We start from the raw sequence: 19,420 nt of genomic DNA, 5'->3' as shown, positions 1-19,420 counted from the left end.
GTTTAATACACATGCAAAACAGGCTACTCCAAGTCAAGAGTGAATAATTCTGGCTGCACTAGGGCAAGCACACAGACTGTCTGCTGGGAGCAGGACGCTGCACCCTGCAGCGTGGTGCTGCGAAACCACCTTTTTGTCTTGTAGGTTGGGTCACCCTGAACAATCCCTACTGGAGCGTCTGTATTGCCGACACAGTCTGTGTGGCGTCACCACGCTTTGAAGCAATAAAATACATGATATACTAAAGGGGTTTTGAAAGTGATGCTTCACTCAAACTTCTCGGTTTTATAAAGTGAGTCCTCCCATCCTCTCCCCAACAATGTTTTGCTGTGACAACATTTCCTTGCATTCGTCTTGCAGTATTATGGCACGAAATTAATGAGAACCTGAAGCAAATGACTAAAAATGCACTACAAGGAAATATTTTCCCATTTTTGTTGTCCGAGCTTAATGTAAAGTGGGAGGTGGGGTAAAAAAATTCCTTAGAATGTGAATTGCATTTTACAATGTTCCTCTTACTGTAATATAAAGTTTCCGTAGAAGCTTAATTAAATATATTTTTTAATTTGCTCGCCCTTTTTTTAAAAAAGGGGAAAAGCAATACAATGGATTTTTGGTTTTCACAGAGAGTTGTCTCTTTGTCCACATAAAGACCTACGTTGTCTGCTACATCTAATAGGGATAAACAATTCTGTCTCTTTTGCTGTGTGAAATACACATCTGTTATTTTTTTCCCCTCTGCTTAATAAAGTTTGCAGCACAAATATCACTGTGGTTTTGACTTAAAAGAACTTCCTGGGATGCTGTAGCAGAGAGGCGATTTTAAAAATATGTATTTACCAAGAAAGCAACATGTCAAAAGACCACAAGAGGAGGTTGCCTGAGAGACTGCGAGAGCAAAAGGCTTTTTCAAGCTCATAGGCTGGCAATGGGAAGGAAGATGTCTCTGAGGCTGCTCCTCTAATGTACCCGTTCTGCACTTTGGAGGTGGGTGAGAACAGTTCGTTTGTCCAGCTGTGCGTCCCATCATTTCGTTGTCTGGCCTGTGCCTTTGTGGAGGTTCTGGAAGAGATCCTCTGAGCACCTTTCACTACTTGGGCATCCTTTTGGTTCAAGCCTCCCATTTAAGCCATCGACTTTTCAGTTTCCATCTTCTCTCCGGTCTGCAGAGGGTAAAAAGTTTTATTGGAGGGCTGCGGATGTCCCTGGTATGAGGAGATGAAAAAGTGATCTGCCAAATGTCGGGCACCTTCCCGGGGAGAAGATGCATGCGTTCCCTCCAGTCCCCCTCCGGGCATCCTTCTGCGGCTGCTGCCCTGCAGAGGACCAAGGGAAGGCCGTGCGGGCACAAGCTAAGAAAAATAGATGAAGCTGGGAAACAGTCCCAGCTGGCGTACCAGTAACATGGGTATGGCCTTGGGCTACAGACCAGTGCTTCGGAAATCTGACTGGTGCTACCTGTTTGAGTTTAAATCTGTGCATTTGCCCAGTTGGTACCCTTTTCCATCTTGTGGGGTTTGTGTGTTTGTTGAAGAGAAATGGAATAAAATATTACCACGGGATAACGGCCTTCTGCTACAGTGCTTAAAAAGTGATGCCTTCATGGGAAACGCGGTCCTCTGAGAAGTCCATCTGGGCTGACTTGCACCAGACTGGTGGTGAAAGGAGTTATAAGGCAGAGAGAATAAAGAGAACTTTAAGACTAACGGAAGATAATCTTGGGATAAATGAGGCCCTGCATAGAAAGATGTCTGTGTATACTCACAGCTATGTCCAATGCCGTAGAAGTCTTTGCCTAGTTTTGTAATAAAGCTGTCTCGTATGGCATGATTTTGGCAAAATAATAAAGAAAAAAGAAATGAGCAAAAACATCTTGTGGATCTACATGAGCACACTCCAGGAACTGCACAGAATTAATCTTGTGCAGGTGTATCTGTGGAAATATATATTAGTCAGAAAAACCTTCAACTAGTGGCGTGAAGGTGGTTATTTCTGTTAGCTGTGTCTCTGACGTGAGAATGGTTTTGGTGATTGTGTCTTGTGGGTGGTCGGGCAGCAAAGTAACTGCCTGCAACGCCTGTCACCTGCAAGGGCGGGAAGAGAGAATACATCATCCTGATTTAAAGGGTGATGTGGCATTGGCTTACATTTTTTGAAAGCTGTTTGAATGTTCCCAAGAAACATTCTTGTACGACCTACTGTGATGGGTAATGTGATGCTGAGGTCCGGACTGGAGAAAACTGCTCGAGACGCGCTCGGTGTCCGTTTCCCCATTACTGGCTCAGCCTGGGGTTCATGGAGCTGAAGAAAAACTCCAGACTTGAAAACCATTGCCCTTCACCGAAGGAGCTTAATACAGAGCGTATTTTAGCTTCTTGTGGCCCCCAGGAACGCGTTTGGGTTCATTTGTTTTATTAGATCCCTAGTTCTTCTGGTGCCGTGAAATAAGCTTATAAATAAAGAATTGTCAGACCTTATTCTTGTTGAATTTGACTGTAAGTAATTGTTTCTGGACAGGGTGTTGCTGCTTCTAACCCCATTACCAATAAAGGATAAATTTCAGCAGCCTTAAGGATAAGCTTGTCTGACACGGTGTTAATCAAACCCCTGGCTCATGTTGGGCTGGTTTCTGCTTGATTAACCACAAGCTTTGGCCTTTATGTAATTCGTGATTATTGTGGGGTTTTTTTTTAATCTGACAAGTGCAAAGGCAACTCGTGAAGTCTTGTTTCTCCTCTCAGCAATGATTCGGCGGTGGGAGTCTTGCAGGGGTGCTGGCTGGTGGCCCCCGCTGTTCGATACACGACCGTCTGGTCTCACCGGTTGCAATTCAGGCATTTTAAGGTTAAAACTGAAATTGTTCCCAGTGTTTTCCCCATCCCCTGCCCCAGCCCTGCTGCAAGCAGTTTCCTGAGGCTTGCTGCCTCTCCCCTCTGCAGTGGTGGTGGGGTGGCTGGGGCAGGACCCGTCTCTGGCCGGAGGGGCTGTCTGTCCATGCCCCCAGCACCAGAGGGGACGCGTGTGTGGGAGGAGGTGTGCAGGGGCTGGAGGGTGCGGGGTCCTGGGCTGGCACGTGTCCATGCAGCGCGTGGTCTACCTGATGGAGGCTCCTTCTCCTGCAGGTGGGGACGAGACCTGTGCCTGTGGCTTCGCAGGCGCGGACTGGTGCTAAGATACGTTTTCCTGGGCATTGCCATCTTAAGAGCAGCTGGTCTCAAATAAAATACCGGGCAACCTGTCGTGCCATGGGAGGGAATTGCGTGCCTCTTGCGAAGGACCTAGCGTGGAAATGGCGTGACTGCAATTGAGGGATCCTCCGGAGAGCTTCAGCTTATAGCAAGGCGTGGAAGATGCACTGTTAGGATAATGAGGGTTAGCTGTAGGTCAAAGCTGTGATAGCCCTGTCTCTGCGTTTCCCAAGAAGATTTTTCTTGATCCCAGTCTGCGAGGGAAGGGGAAAGGAAGCCCAGCTGGAGCAAGGAGTTTCTGAGTTTGACCCAAGAGATGGTCTGTGTTTAAGCAGGATTAGTGCTCTGTATTTTGTTCTGCATTTTTTAATAATGAGGCAGTATTAAAACAGCAGGATCCATAGTAAATTACAAAAACAAGCCCTATTTTTCCAGTGCATGAGGTCTGCGTCACTCAGGTCTGTCTGCTCCCTCTGAAATACAAGATGCTTATGAAGTTGCCTGAGAAGAACATTATAGGTATATAAACCCATTGAAATCTAGGGGATGACTGTGCAGCTCATTGTAAAATTTGGCCTCGTGTAGCGAGCACTTGAGGAAGAGCTAAGTACTCGAGTAATATTGTAGAAAGGGAGGTCTGCAGGGCTGGAATGGAGCCTGTTAGTTTTGACTCCTCCTTTGCTGTGGATCAAGTTTACGTGAACTTATAGACGTGTTTGCTTACCTTGCTCTGCGAGAGAAGCTTTGCTTCTGGTGGAGCACAAATTCCACATCCGTGGTCTCAACTGGCAAACTTGCTAAGAAATGTCTTTTTTTTTTTTCAAAACACAGCTTTAACCTTCCCACTCTTCCCACTTGTTTGGAGTGCTGGGTGTACTGGCGTTCAGCATGCACAATGCTTATTGTTTCTTTTAGGTTTTATTCTGTCTAGGGTTTGCTTTGATACAGCAGATCATCTACTTTTTTTACAGTTCATGTCCCTCAGGGCACAAAGTGTATTTTCCAAAGGGCTTAAATGGTTTAAGAAGAAAAATCTGCCAGATCTCCAAGGAGATTTATATCTACTGATTGTGGCGTTTTTTGCAAATCCAATTCAAAAGGTGCTGAGTGCAAGCAATTGTGCTGTGAAGAGGTCATCTTGCTACCCTTGGAAGGGTCATCTTACTACCAAACACCAATACTTAAGTGAAATAACAACTTCTATGTCAAGTTCTTACCTCTTTCTCTTCCTCACTTCCAAATGGCTGAAGTCCGGTGAGTGTGAGCAACCTCTCTCTTGTATGCCAGGCAAAGAGTGAGTTACTGTTTTCTGACCTTTTTTTGTCTGATTTTTCCATTTGGCAACACATTGCTGGGAGCAGAGGAGCGTGGCACGGCGAGCTAGTCGGGCTGTGCGTGGCTGTCCCATGGGGCTGAAAGCCAGCGGCTACGCCAGGAGAAATTCATGGCAGAGCTTGCCAAAGAGTGCCCTTATTTTTTAAAGTTGCATGGCAGTTTATTTCAATAAAAGTAGTGAAACCCAAAACGAAAAGCCAGGTATCTGAGGACGTGCTGCAGGTCTGATGACTGGGAGTTACATACAAGTGTCCAGCATGGGTGATGCACTGTGAAGAAGGTCAAAGGCAGTGGAGAAGCAGGAAGAAACAAATTTGGGGGGAGACTCCTGATTTTTGGTGGGGCAACTGGCAGATGTTTCTTGTTTCTCCATACAATGATATTTGGTTTGAGTCTTAAAAATGTATCATAACTTGTGCTAAACTTCTGTGATCAAGGGCAAGGGTGGTTCTGTGGAACAGGAGATGCATGATGAAGCATTTTAAAAGTTTATTCTACAGCAGGATCTAAACCCTCGGGAGAGAGTGTGGACCCTTGCCGTGTTAATTTGACGGGAATCCTTCCACCTCCATCGCTGTCGTCTTTTGCTGTGGGTAATGTGGGTCGCATGCAGGCTTCTGCTGGAGCTGATTACACTCCGTATTCCGCTAGGATAAACGTCCATCTGGCTGCTGGGTTCCAAGTCATGTTTGTACGGGCTGGAGCGGCGCCGTTGCCAGACCAGCCGAGTGGGGAAGCTGGCCTTGCTTCGTATAAACAGCTCTGATGAAGCAAGCCACGCTAAATTTGGAAAAAAGATTAGGGGAACCCATTTCTCAACCGCCCTGGAGTATTTTATCTCCAATTGCCTCTTGTTATCGTTTCATGGGAAGAGTTTCTATTACTCGTGACTGTTTCCATCATGTTTATTTTCAGATAGCATATTTTTATCTTCTGTAAACCAAAAGACTTTAAAGATCCCTTGGCGAACAATGGATCAAGGGTCCGTCCGCTTCTCTTCCCACCCGCAGGTAGCGTTGCAGTTCCTGCTGAGCCAAGCAGTGCAGGGCCGGGCCGTCGTGTAGTGCCACTCACAATCTCTGCAAAAACCCCTTCTAATTTTAAGAGAGGGTAGGACTTTTAATACGGAAACCCTTTGCTACGAGTAGTGCAAAGACTGGAATAAACAGCACGAAACGTTTACTGCTCAATTTGTGTTTTGGTTGATCGTAGATATATCCTGCACATAGAAATCACATTAATGTCGTATTTCTCACTTATGTGTTATGAATTGCATAGTTCCTTCCTTTTTGGTCATCATACTTTAAGCTGGTCTAAGAAATGTCGACACTGAAGAATCACACTTCTGAGCCACTTTAGCCATAATTGAAAGACTTTGCCAAAATTGCAGGCATTTCCTGCGATTGTTGGGGGTTTTTTCCCAACACCAGAATTTTGTTCTTTGTCCCACTTCCTCTGCAGGTTGTTACTGCAGGATACAGGCAGCAGTGGAGTGAGGTGCAATGTCCCAGAGCCCTCTGTAACAGGCCACTGGGAGCTGGAAGAGAGAAAAACACGGTGGCAAACAGGGCAAAGCCTGAGCAGGAAACTGCACCGGGGCTGGGGCCAACAACATCCTACGGCTGGCTGGGACCAGAAGGGAAAATAATGCTGTCAAGAAGGTTGTGGGAAGCTTTGTCCTTATTTGGAGAATAAGTTTATGCCTTTGCCCAAAGCAGGCTGGTTTTTTAAAGGCTGTCGGATGGGCATGGATTTTCTGCTTCAGCAGCGCCCGTATCCTGCTATTACACACGAGCACATTTTATAGTTAGTAGGTCTCAAAACACCTGGTCTCTTAAAACTGGGGGGTTGGAGTCCAGATTGTCACGTGGTGCTCTCCCACAAGTGAATCTGGGAAAAACTTACCTACCTGAGAACTTGCCTCCAGCTGAGCCATCTCCATGCAGCGGGCAGGGCTCAGCGGGGCAGAAGGCTTGTAGGGGAAAGGGCAGGAGCGGGGCAGAAGGGCCTTGCCGTTCAGCCGAAGGCAGCGATCCCGCTGATGCTGGAGAAGGAGAGCTGGCTGCACAGGAGCAGCTGGAGTGAAAGGTCGTGTCGATATTGGCCCTGAACTTGAGACATGCGGCAAATTCCATGCATCGAACTGAAAATAAAATTGCAGAAGCAGAGGAGGTGATGGAGCTTTTTCTTTTGCATCTGCATCCATGTAACTACAGCGATGTAATTATCAGCAATTTATGGAGTTGTTGAATACTGCGGCTATCTGAATCGATGACTTACCTCTGACAGCCTGGTAATGCCCCACAGTAGGAACAAATCGGAGCTGGGCCTGAAATCAGCATCTTACAAAATCCTTGTATGCCCATCTCTGCGAATTCCTTCGCAGACTAGCTATTTTTCCATGGCAGTCTCAGCCCCACAGGTTTGGTTTTTTTAGATGGAAACAAAGTCGCCACAAGTGGTAAATCTTGGACCATAGCATCTTCTGTGCCAGAGCATCCTATGCACTTTCTCCCGTAAAATCCGATGCGCTTCCTCTCAGAAGATCCATGGCTTTTCTCTTTCTTTAACCGTATTTAAAATTAGTTAAGATAAAAAAAAGGCATGAACATTCTGTGATTCTGGGAACTGCGCTGACATTTAAACCCCACTTTTTAGTGAGAAATGGCAATAAAATCAGTAGTACTGCAGGAAGTTTTGCATGGTTACTGTAGAAAGACTATGCTGATACACTTGAAACAGCAAATCCTTCGAGATCGCTCTCTGATTTCATCACAGCTGCTGCAGACTCACGGCCTGCTGTGTGAAATACAGAAACATCATGAAAACTCCCAGTGAATCCCTTTTGGTGGTGGTGCTGGTGGGTGGCTGGGAGGAGACTGCGGATCGGGGAGCATCAGCGGAGGATGGAGGTGGCTCAGCTTTTCCCGGGCTTCCGCGGTGCTGCTTGCTGGCTGCCCTGGATGGCCCTTCGGCAGTGCTGAATGCCAGCCCTGGTTCAGGAGCCCGTGTATGTGAAAGGCTTCAAGAAATCACAGTTTGGGAACCACCATTTTTTTGTCTTGCACAGAAAAATTGATTTTTTTTCTTTCCCCCCAAGCAGAACAGAATAAAATTTTGAAAGCATCAGAATTTCTAGAGGTGTGAAATTCTGTTTCTCTGTTGTATGTTCAGGAGAAAACCTTTGTCGTGGGGCTCCTTAACACAAGGAAGGAGGGGATCTCTCCAGCATCCAGGGCAGTCGGGATGCTAGCGAGATCATAGTGCAGGTTTTGGTTTTCACATTGCCGCAGACTCTTTGAGTCACTTACATGCACATGGCTTTAACTTCTAGCTTCACTTCCCTGTTAGTAAAGCATTACTATTTCTTTGATAGAGTTAATTGCCTGTAAATTGCTTTAAGATTCCCAGAAATGAGACTGTCAGTGTGTTTATTGCTGTTATTGCTACTGATGAGATCTTGATCACACCAAGACAATACAAGATTAGTGTTTATTGCTGCATGACCGAGTATCTGTTTACATTAAAACAAAGAAGAGACTGCAGTGCCCAAGCCTGGAAAACATCCTTTGTAGGAGCTTTGAGTCAGCTTTAAAATGATTATGTGATAAAATTGGCTAAACACTAGCCAGTATCACTTGTGTATACGTTTCTTTGACAAATTATCCGCTCTGGAACACCCACTGCTCTGTGGCAATATGTCCTAGGGAGAGGCAGATAGCATCTTTTCTTCGAGAAATGGATTTGGGGAGTGTTTTGCCCACTCCTAGAAGGAAAAACAGTGTCCAAAACCCAGTGTTTTCTCTGTATTGTTAAGACTTGCACAAATTCCCTCTGTGCTGGGGTTATCACAGCAGCTGACTGCATCTCCGAGGGTTTCCTGAGCTGCTGTGCAGCAAGCGGCCGTTGGTGCGCTTGGGCAATATTTTGGGTCACTGGTAATAACTGCTTTGGTTCCGCATTACAGTTTCTGAACTGATGTACATTAAGTACAATTAAATCTCTGTTTCTGCTTCAGGAAAAACAGAGGCTGTCATCAAAAACTTCAGCCCGCACTACACACGCCAGTACGCAGTGGCTTTCTGCAAGCATGTGCAGGAGGAGCTGGAGCAGCGCCGGGATTCCCAGTCCCGCTTCCTGAAAACCAAGGTAGGAGGGCACGTAAGCCCTTCCCCATCCTCTGGCTGCTGTACAGCTCTGCTCTCCTGCATGAAATAATTGAGACATTGCACATTCAGTAGTCGTAATGTATGAAAAACATGATCTGTAAGTGTATTGGCTGGAGACTGGGCTCAGTTTCCTTGTTTTTACCAGCGCTGAATGCCCTAAAGTGAAGTTAATAGGTGGTACTGATACTCAAAGCTTATAAAAGTCAAACCCAAAGTATTTTTAAAGTTAATTAAATGTTTCCTTATATACAAGCACAGTACAGAACTGTTCGTTCAGCTTCTTATGTTGGATAGTTGAATACATAATAAACGTGTAACCAGGACATTTTACAAATGCACTTGCCTATATCTAACCCAAGTGTATGCAATAGATCTGCAAGTGTAGCTGTTTGATTTGGTTCAGTTAGGTTTTAGGTGGAAAAGTTGCATTAGGGTGCAGGTTTAAATTTTGTTTTTGAAAATTCATCTTTGCTTTGGTCATGTCTGATTGTCTCATCCTAGCATGAGAAGAACCATGACACAAATTGCTGGTACAAAGCATGCATTTCATCAAGGTAGAGTTGGACGCTTGCACAAAACTAGTTGGTTCCTGGTGATTGTGAGGTTTGGCAAGAATATTAGGACAGCAATTATACATTCAGGGCAGAAATTAATGTAGGAGACCTAATTAACCCTTTCAGCCATGGCTACAGGGTTCCAGAAAGATGATGGCAATAATCCCCTTATGAAGTGACCTGCAGAGAGCTGATTTTTATTAGAGGAGGAGAGACAAAAAGAGAGACAAAAGTCTCTTGATTGGAGGAGAACGCAGAGGACCAGCCTTCAATATTAAGAAGATACAAATCTAAGTTCAGCTGTATTGGAAATCACGGGTTTCCAATGGTCTTGAAATGAGTAGGGTAAAGCAATGAGGTGGGGTGTAAAAGGTGGGATGATAGAAGAGCCATGTCTTTCAGGAGGCTGCATATCAGTTACAGGAGCACAGCTGAAGAAGTGTTACAAAGAAATGGGAAATCATTTACTATTTTAGAATAAAACTCTTTGCTGGGTCAATGAAATGTTTTCATTGATGTATGTAGCAGAAAATGGGAGGTAGTGAACCACCAGTTGTCTTTTTTTCAGCAAGCCAACTGAAAGGTGAATAAGAGATCTGGAAGCATTTGTGGAAGGCAGAGCTCTTCTGCTGCCTCCTCACCTCAGGCTATAAGAATTTGATTGTGCATGTAGTATCTGCCTTCACAGCAGCCTTATGGAAATGTAGAAATAAAAGCTTAGAAATGGTCAGTAATCCAGAGTAATTTCAAATCTCAAAAATTGTCTTTGTAGCCCCTGGTGGAAGCTGCGACGGTCTTATACGAAGCAGAGCTGCTGCATTTTGCGGAGGATCTGAAGAAGTGGAAGGACAGATATGTCGTTATCAAAAACAACTACACTGTGGATTGCTTCGAGACTAAAGAGGTAAATGCTTCCTCCTCTTACATTCTTCTACGCTCCCAAAGAAGCCAATACCAAGTGAATTTGCCACTGCTGCCGCCCTTCTTTTAGCAATACTAGACAAAACGTTGTCCTCGGCATGGCAGCCCCAGCCTTGCAGAGCTGGCTGGAAGCTCCATGGGGATGGCCGAGGGTACAGCCAAGCGCCTTGCGTTGGCCGTGTGTGTCTGCAAGAGCTAGCAAATCATCTTAACAGCACTTTGAACCTTCCTTTGACTATTACAGAGCACTTCGTATCTGTATGTCATTGTAAGACGTCCCCGTGTTTCTACAGTTGGACTTTAAGTGGCATTTTTGGGGACTACGGTGGAGTTTTTTATTTGGCAGCTGCCATAGTCAAACTAGTCCTGGCTGACAAATCAGACAAATAGGGCTTAGGAGAAAACCCCATCCTCTTCCCCTCACTTCTGTCCCTGACTCTTCACCGTGGCTGATAAGCACTGAGAGCACATTTTTTAAGAAGTTTTTTTACATTTAACCGTGTTTTAGATTTGACGTGTCTAGGGAATATATCCAGAATTCAGTCTGACAAAAGACTTTTCCCTTTGGGGAATATCCCCGTGCACTAGCTTTGTCAATGAGTTGTGTATTTTCTGTTTTCCCTCTCCCTAAATCTCGATTTGACTCCCTCTCTCTTGATTTTCCAGGCCTACCAGAAAGGAGCCAGCCCTAAATACCACATTATTCCTGCAGGAGGCAAAGTACTGACTTCAGAAGAAGATTACAATTTGCTGTCTGATAAACATTTTCCAGATCCTGTTGGTAAGCCCTGCTCAAAGCTGGACTGCCAGACCCCAGGCTCTGTTCCTTATGCAGAGCTCTTCTCAGCAGGCTTTTGGGCCGGACTTTAAAACGGGGCAGCAGAAGATGCATGTAGCCCTTTTTCGAAGCCAAAGCACAGCTCCAGAGTGGACATACACAGAAAATGCTATAAGCTAACACTTAGAGACGTGCAGGCTCCCTTTTATTTTTCCAGCATCCCGGCACAAAGCTGCTGGAAGCTATGCAGGAGCAGGGCAGGAACCACACCACCATTGTTCCCGGGCTTTGTTAATATTCCTGGTTTATTTGTTTCCATTTTTAGATGCCAGCTGCCTGTGTTGACTCACAGTTGATAATAAGTCCCACAGAGAGGGCAGGAAGGTTGCTGCTGCTGAATTTGTTGTTTCTGGGATGGGAAATCTCCATGAAGATGGAGAAAATTCAGGCTTTAAGGGAGCGGATCTCATGTTGCAGAGTCAGATTTGGAAAACTGGGTGCCATGTAAGGAAAGAGATAAGGGCAACACGTAGGCAAGGATTTTTTTTAAAGTCCTGTCTCATACTACTTAAAGTTCTGACTGCTGGGATGTGTCCTCCCTATACCCCTTTCCCCTGGCATCTGGGGATCAGAGCATGGCATGGGGTAACAGTGCCTGGAGGTGTCCTCCATGTCAGCACAGCTCTGCAGGAGCCGGGCCTGAGCGGCGTGCAGCAGCCCCAGGCTGCGTGCAGGCTTCCCATGGCTCTGTCTTCACAAAGAATGGCTCAGATTTTTATGGCCCTTATCCCCTTCTGTGCGATGCTGAAGACCCTCTGAGATGAACCTGCTGTGGCTGGGCTCTCGATGTGTGGCACCGAGACGAGATCGGGTTTGGTCATACATCAACAGCGTTGTACAGCATCCACTGCGCACAGTGACTCGGGGCAGGGGAGAACTGGAGGTACTTCATGCTTTCTTTGCTTCACCTTCACGGGCTTGAAGCGGCAGTTCGTAAGGCCATCTTGCAGTTGGGTTTGGAAACCCTGGAGACAGGGAAACCGCTGCTGTTCATTTCTATATGGAAGACCATATGCTCCTATATGGTGTCTATGTGGAAGAGACCTGAGCTGCCCACTAACTTACTTATTTGCGTTGAAAATCTTTTCCTTAGCAGCTACAATCCAATGAAATAGTTTCTGTGAAACTTTACCACACATGTAGTTTATGGCCACGTTGACTACAAAGCAAGAGGACATCAAGTTGCTGTCGTATCATGTAGAGAGGTGGCTGGTGCCTGCTGAGTTTGCCCATCCCAGCTGTGCCCTCCTGCCCTCTGTGCCCAACAGCTTGGATCTAGGAGGAGGCTTGATTTTTTCATGTCTCATGCTTCCCTTCTAGCAAAGGTCTGTTGTTTTAGTGGTCTGTCATGGCAGAGGAAAAGAGCCAAGACATCTGCAGATTTCAAATGGAGATGTGTTTTTTTTGTAGGGTCGAGTGAGAAGGAGGTCGCTCAAGCCTTCGTTCAGCTGCCGAGGGAGTTCCCAGTGTACCTGTGGCAGCCCTTCGCCCGACACAGCTACTATTGCTTCCCGGAGCCAGAAGCTCAGAGGCAGTTCAGCGCTGTGCTGGGGGACTGTGTGAGACACTCAAACCACGGTGAGTGCAGAAGGGGCCTCTTCCTCTATGTCATTCACCCCGGGGAAGATTTAAATAGCTATTACAGTAGAAAAGCTGCAGAAAAATGCAAGTCACTTATGAAAGATGCTTGGCTTTCAGTGCCTTGAGGAAGGCATTAGCATACCCCTTCTTGCTTTGCTGGGAGTGAAGTTAGGTGGGATTTGAGCTGCAGGGCAGCAAAGCTTGGGTAGAAAACATGGGAATGGCTTTGAAAGTGGTGTTCTCCTCTCTGTCAGCTCATCTAAATCCAGTATCTTGATACAAAATCATGTGAGATGTTTACTGAATACAGCATGGCAAACTGCCACTGTGTTTGCAAGCTTGACAAGTGTGTCATAGCTAGAGTAGACCAGGTCTGTACAATGTGGAGGGAGCGCAGTCTCCCAGTACATTTCTGTGATGTTACACATATGTCACCAAGGGTCAAACATGTGATGCTTGCTGTGGGTGTTTAGATGGCAGCTCAAGCCCCCAGCCATGGTTAAGGCTTGTAGGTGGGATGCGAATGGTGTGTAAGACACGGTATTGATTGTTTGCACAAGGGTAGATTTTAAGTCTCACTTTCTGAGCATGTTCAGCTAGAAAAATTTAAAAAAAGCAAACTTGTGACTTGCTAGGGTTATAAAACCAACCTTACTCCCATGAAATTGGAAGAACATTTATTTCTTCAGAAAAAGAAATGCTTTCCTGTTTTTCAGATGGCTTTTCCCTTTTTCCATCAAGCTGACCTGGTTTCCCTGCTGGTGTCCAGGCTCTTCCATGCCTTTAGTGTCACTTTCGAGTCCCATCTGCTCCTGCTGCCCATGGTGGGAGATGGGAACACTCAGGAGCTTCTCCAGCAATCTCAGCTACTTGGGCCTGTAGCTTGTGCTTGTGGAGACATGAGAGTGCGCTGTGTGAACAGTGACTTTTGCTTACAGAAGTGGCTCCCAATGTTTTTTTTAGCTGTCGCTTTTGTCTCCTGGCCATCAGCTTCAGCCCATTGCCCGCAGACAGCTGTCTCACACTGTCCTCCCTGGATCCTTCTCACCTTCCACCTCTGTTCCCTTGCCTCCACTGCCAGAGGCATTCCTGGTCTCCTTTAGGACTCCATTCCCATGCCAAAAACACACTCATTACTGTATTTGTAGGCAGTTCCCTGAGATGTGCAGTTATTCACGTGGTGCTCGGTGGTGGTTGGTGGCAGGTGCCGAAGCTCACCAGGTGGGGTACACTCCCCTGACGCTCGGTGGTGTCCCTTTCCAGCTCGTTCCCCAGCTCGTGCTGGAGGGGGTGAGACGCAGCATGCCCTTCTAGCTCTGACAGACTCGTACAAACCGGAGGAAGCAGCTCCGATACAAATCTCTGTAGGTGTGGAGAGGCTGAGGGCTAAAACACCCTGGTAAGCAAATACCCAGTCCCGGGGACTGTGAAGACTGTTTCATGGCTAGATTAACATAGGCTGGAGGCATCAGTCGAGATGGAAAACACCTTCACTTGCATTTCCAAGTAGCTGAAGTCTCAGTACATATTCCCTGTAGAGCTGCCAGAGGAACCCTAATTCCCATAGCGTGCCCGAGGGCAAAGCCTGCCTCTGATTTTTGGTTCTGATTAGCCTGGTTTTAGCCGCAGTGATCCTATAGTATGAAAGCGCTCTGGACTTTGGAAAGCCACCCCTTTGCTCCTCACCAGGGTTTGGTAAGGAGATGGGGATACAGTCAAGTTTTCCTGGCGCTGTCAGTCTTCCATGAGTTGAAGCCTGTTCATTAGGTTTGGGGTTTTTCATTTCTCTCTTCTGGAGCAAGTGTAACAGGCTTGACAAAGCTTTTGGCAGCCTTTTTTTTTCTGAAAGTTCAGCACATCACTCTAGGGGCCAATTGTGAATTGGCAGAAGTTGGGAGTGGATGACCTAATAGGTCTTTTCCATCTCCAATGCCTGCAAGTCTGTGTTTTATTATATTTCATATGGCTCAGCTATTGCTCATTTAGGCATCTGTTCCAGGATTTATCCCTCTCAGCTGTTTCTGCGGTCAAGTGTTTATCTGACAAAAGATGCTTAGTGACACCGGAGTGCCTTCACCAAGGCTTGTCCTTACTATCACATTATTTCTGCTCAGCAGACTGATTGGCAGATAAAGACAGTCTGGGTTAAGACCTGCTGTTACACCAATGAAAATGAGTGGGTTTTTACAGCTAGGGAAACGGGAGCCCGTATTTTCTGGATTTCTTGGAGTTACACCATCTCCTAGAAACCGAGGTGCTGCAAGCGGAAAAATGATCACTGACAAGCACCCCCGTAACCTAAACTCTGCCCTCGGGATGAACTTCTTTAGGGTTTTTTTCCAGGGATTTCGTATTGATTTATATTCATTCTCTCATGACTGAAAGATGTTACTTTATTAATACTTCTTAAAGTCTTGTTTGCAGTCAATTGTGCCTACAAAAAACAGGTGTCTGAAGAATCCAACAAAGTTATGGGTGTGTGCAGCAATACTACAGCTAATAAGGCTCATGATAGAAAAATTGGCTGCATGTTCTTTCAATGAAAAATTGAAAAGAGAGAAGAAATGTGAAAAATCCTTTGAGTTCCGTTGTGGAATATATTTTAGTGGGATAAGGAGCAGCGGCCAAGGCAGCATTCACCCCACTTCTTCTAAAAAGTGCTGAGTTCACTTTTGCCAGGGCAGATTTGGCAAGGGCAGGAGAAGGGCAGATGTGATGTCTGACCAGAAGGTGCCTTTCGGTCTTCTCTATAATCTGCCACTTCTGATGAGGAACGTATGGCCCTGGGCTTTCGCCCAAAGCTTGGAGGAGTTTTCAGCTGCAGTCTGTTTTCTCCCAGGAAGCAGGGTTAGATGCTGGCTGAACCGAAAGCTGGAGTGAACCCGCGCGTGGCCTGCGATGGGAGCCGCCTTGGCACTCAGCGGTTCCCTCTCTGCAGAGTCGTCCCTCTGCTGTAAATAACCGGTCCAGCCCGTCTCGCTGGGTTTTCTGGTCAGAACTCTGGTCAGGAGAATACTTACAAAAGCGTTTGGATTTAGTGATCGCGGCTTGCAAATAGGATTCAGATGTGCGGGTTGCGGGTTCTCCTCCCCTCCCCAAATGTTCCTGTTGTGTTTGTCCTTTATACTGATTGATAAGGGTTTGCAGTTCGAAGGGACAGTGATTCCTTCATTGTCAATGGAGCATGTAGATCTTTTGAACCCTTCTTGAGTACAGTTCAAATAAAGCACATTTAAAACCTTTAAAGTGAACGTCAGCCAATCCAGACCTGACTGGTCATGGCTTTAAAAATATCCTAGCACAACCGGATGCGTACGCCGAGATTCTCTGAATTACCCTCACTCTGAAAGTCAACAGACTGATTAGTCTGCGTACAGAAAGCGTCCCAGCTCAGTGACTCATCTGGGCAGCTCCCGCTCTTTGCTCTTTGCAGGTTGGTGTTCTTGGTGCCACAGGATTTGAGGAGGAGATCAAATCCTTTTGGGGTTTTAAGCTGTGAGGTTGTGTGATTAAGGACTAATTAATGAAAACACAAGAGCCCAGGGAGCAGCAGAGGAGCCCCGACAAACTGATGGGTGCAGAGGGGACCCCCACCCGGCTCCATCCCCAGTTTCTTAGTGCAATGGAGAGAACTGCGCACCTCAAATTTTGGGGCAAATTTACTTCTGAAGTGTCCACCTAACCGCCAGTGGGGAAGCGCTGTCATCCCAGAATGGCAATAATGAGAAGAATGCTGAAAATACTCACAGGGCTCTCATATTTCCCATTCCTCAGTCTTTAATCCTTTACGTTTGTATGCCCTGAAAATCAGACTGAAGTTTCTTCTGAACGCCTATTCAATTTTTTGTTATTTTAAGGGGTCTGCTCATTTCCTGTATGAGGTTACCAGCTACTGGGTTTCACTTGGTGTTTGCTATTAAATGGGAAGAAGCCTGACCACTTGGTGCTGGGATAGAGGGAAGCTGCATGATGAGAAGGAAACTATAACTAGCTAATTCTGGGAGACACGGAGTTTCACTTCGTGATTTTATTTTCTTTCATCTGGTTTGATTTCATATCCTTATCTTGATAATTACCCTCATGGCACAGGAAGCTAAGGGACTTTCAAAACCATATCCTGTCATCTCCAATTTCACCATAAATAACAAAAAAAAATAATCAGAGAAATAAATAGATTAAAGAAGTTCAGTAAAGAAATGCATTAGGCAAGAGAGAAATACAAAATGTACTTTCAAGCTCATGCAGGGCATTCTGTCACAGCTTGGCTACGTCAGGACAACTAGGACGCTTTCAGATTTCTTTTCTCCATCTCTGGCTTTGAGGGTTGCCATTAGCTGTGCCCACGTTTCCTTTTTCAGCTCTGAAGTTTAGCTGGCAGGTGTTTTTCTCATCATTATTTCTAGCTTTCTTGTTACATATATATAGTACATGTAGGGTTTACTGACTCTTGGACTATAATTCGAAATAGTTACTGAAGTGCTGCTAAAGGCTGAGAAGATGACATTAAATACTCCAGCTGAAGGATCTGTATCTCCGTAAACAGAGCAAACCAGCTGTCACGAGTCCAAACAGGGCTTGGGAAAGATGTGTTAGTCTTCGTGTTGCGAACAGGGCGGCGTTTCTTCTCCGGAGAGGCCAGCTGAAGCCAAGGGTTTTCTTGTTGCCTTTTTCAGATGATGTGCGGAAGGACCAATTAAAGTAGAACTAAGGAGGAAATTGCTTTTTTTGACACTAAAGAAAAACGTCCTTCTGTGCTGGGATGAAAGCAAGACCTTTCTGAAGGTTTGCCTGGTAATTTGGGGTGGAAAAAGGTGCGAATGAAGACAGAGCATTCAGCCCATTGCCTGCCTGACTCAAACCTGGGCCTTGTCTTGCCTTCTCTCACTGCAGCTGCAGCACTTTGGTTAATTAAATCACGTTATGCTTAATAAGACCAGATCTCCTGTATGCCACCTGAGTGACTGAGACCATGGCTGGTCTTTCACCAGACAGGAGGTATCTGATTTCCAAATGGACTTTTCAAAACTGATGTGCAAACTTCCATAGAAATGTGAATTCTGTCGTAACTTTCAAAACCATTTTGCTATAAATATCTTTGATGAGGCCTGTAGGATGCTACAAACCCCATAAAACATTTCAGGACACAATTTAGGCTTTTTTAAAAGAATATTTTGCTTAAAATAAGGCTATTTTTCCTCTTTGTGGAATGTTTTTGTTCTGCAACACAAGTTCCTTCACTCAGCGTGGCTTTTGCTATTCCAGTAAGCCTGCTTGCCTGTTCTGTAGTTAGGATTTTCAGTCTGTAGGAGGTATATTCATTCTGAAACACTGAGGTGATTAACGTGCTAAAATCCTAATTGCGATTACGTTCTTCCTGCCTCTGTCACCTCCACATTCTGGGCTGATTCTCCTTTCCTTACATATCACAAAGCGTGGGCTGGTACAGAAGAGGCACGGCCTTATGCCCACCACCCGGGCCAGTTTAGGAGCTGCGAAGATACTCATTTGTGCTGGTGTAAGGTTGTATTCGAGCTCCAGCTTCAAAGTTCAGTGGCAGAAAAAGCCTCAGCTGCACCAGAAATGCAGTAGATGGTTTGGAAAATGCTTGGAGATTGTTGGAGATGAGCGATGTTGTGATTCTTCATGTGTGTTTATACAGTGCGCTCGTGTTTTAGGCTATGTGACATGAAGCTGCTGGTAATGTGTGAAACCCAGCAGAGGTAATGTGTCTTTAATACAGGCATTGCGTGCTGCAAAACAAGTAGTTAAACCCGCTGAATGTTGGTTTGGTGGTCTCGGAGGGAACTTGCACTGCAAAATTTTATTTGCTATAAATACAGCGTATTATTGCAGGGTTGTATCCTGTTTGGAAATGACCTCATCTAGCTTCTGTTAGTGGTTAGCAGCTTTATACCACATGATCTGTGAATAATATGATAGTACATTGCTCTCAGGAGAACATCAGAGCTGTCAGGTTGATACTTCTCAGACCCAGGGCATTATACTTCACTTTGTTCTCGATTTGGATAATAATATGACAGAACTCTGTGTTATAAAAGTAAACAGTGTGTCCTTTTATTCAGAGGATCATTTCTAGAGGTGCTGTAGCTGCGTTACAAGCCCTGGACAAACTATTCTTTCCTGAGGTCCAGTTCCCAAGCTCTCCTCATCTCCTCAGGTTCAAGCAGATGGATTCACTTTCATTTTCTTACCTGCGGTCCCCTTTGGGTTGGGACCATTTGCTTATTTTTTGGAGACAGGAATTTTCAGAACCTCATTTTTTGGAGTTGACAGCCACGGCCTTTCTTGGCACTTTTCTGTAGTATCTTACAAGCAACAGCTCTTCAAATGTCCCGGGAGCTCAGGTGGTCCCTTTCTGCCTTCTGACAGGGTGGTGACCGATGGTCTTGCCCTGTCTCAGCCGTTCTCTGTGTCCTGTCCATCATCCCCCGTGTGATGATGTTACTCGTACACCTCACAGTGGAAAGCTGCTCATCGTTAAGCAGAACCTACACGAGCCACAGACAGTAGTCACCGCGGTCCCTACCCACAGCAAATACATCCCAGGCTGGCGTTACCAGAAACGCTAGAGAAAAGGCGAGGGCAGGAAACCTGTGCTGCGAGGGTCACTCTTAGAAAGGGAAATTGTTGACAATTTGTCATGCTGATTGATATTTATTTGATGGGCAACCCCTAACTGTGGTGTTGGGACATTGGCAGAACGATTCCTTAACTGTAGGAATGTCTCTTACTCCCTGACGGTCTCCAGCTGCCTACAGCCCAAATCCTGCAGCAGCTGGCAGCTTGCTTTGAAGCACCAGCGCAAGAGGTGGA

At 45.8% G+C, this 19,420-nt stretch overlaps 1 protein-coding gene across 1 annotated transcript in view; it reads left to right on the top strand.

The window, feature by feature from the left end:
- Positions 1 to 19,420, top strand: part of NIBAN1 (niban apoptosis regulator 1) — a 64,826-nt gene that overhangs the window by 20,522 nt on the left and 24,884 nt on the right. Inside the window, exons 2-5 of the mRNA XM_075422714.1 lie at positions 8,542 to 8,672; positions 10,019 to 10,150; positions 10,834 to 10,948; positions 12,416 to 12,583. Coding sequence (XP_075278829.1) covers positions 8,542 to 8,672; positions 10,019 to 10,150; positions 10,834 to 10,948; positions 12,416 to 12,583 — 546 coding nt within the window. The remainder of the gene's footprint in view (positions 1 to 8,541; positions 8,673 to 10,018; positions 10,151 to 10,833; positions 10,949 to 12,415; positions 12,584 to 19,420) is intronic.

This window comes from Opisthocomus hoazin, chromosome 6, assembly GCF_030867145.1.
Source record: "Opisthocomus hoazin isolate bOpiHoa1 chromosome 6, bOpiHoa1.hap1, whole genome shotgun sequence".
In the NCBI taxonomy this organism is placed as follows: domain Eukaryota; kingdom Metazoa; phylum Chordata; class Aves; order Opisthocomiformes; family Opisthocomidae; genus Opisthocomus; species Opisthocomus hoazin.
The sequence above is the reverse complement of the archived record's forward strand: the minus strand, read 5'-3'. Positions and strand labels throughout refer to the sequence as shown.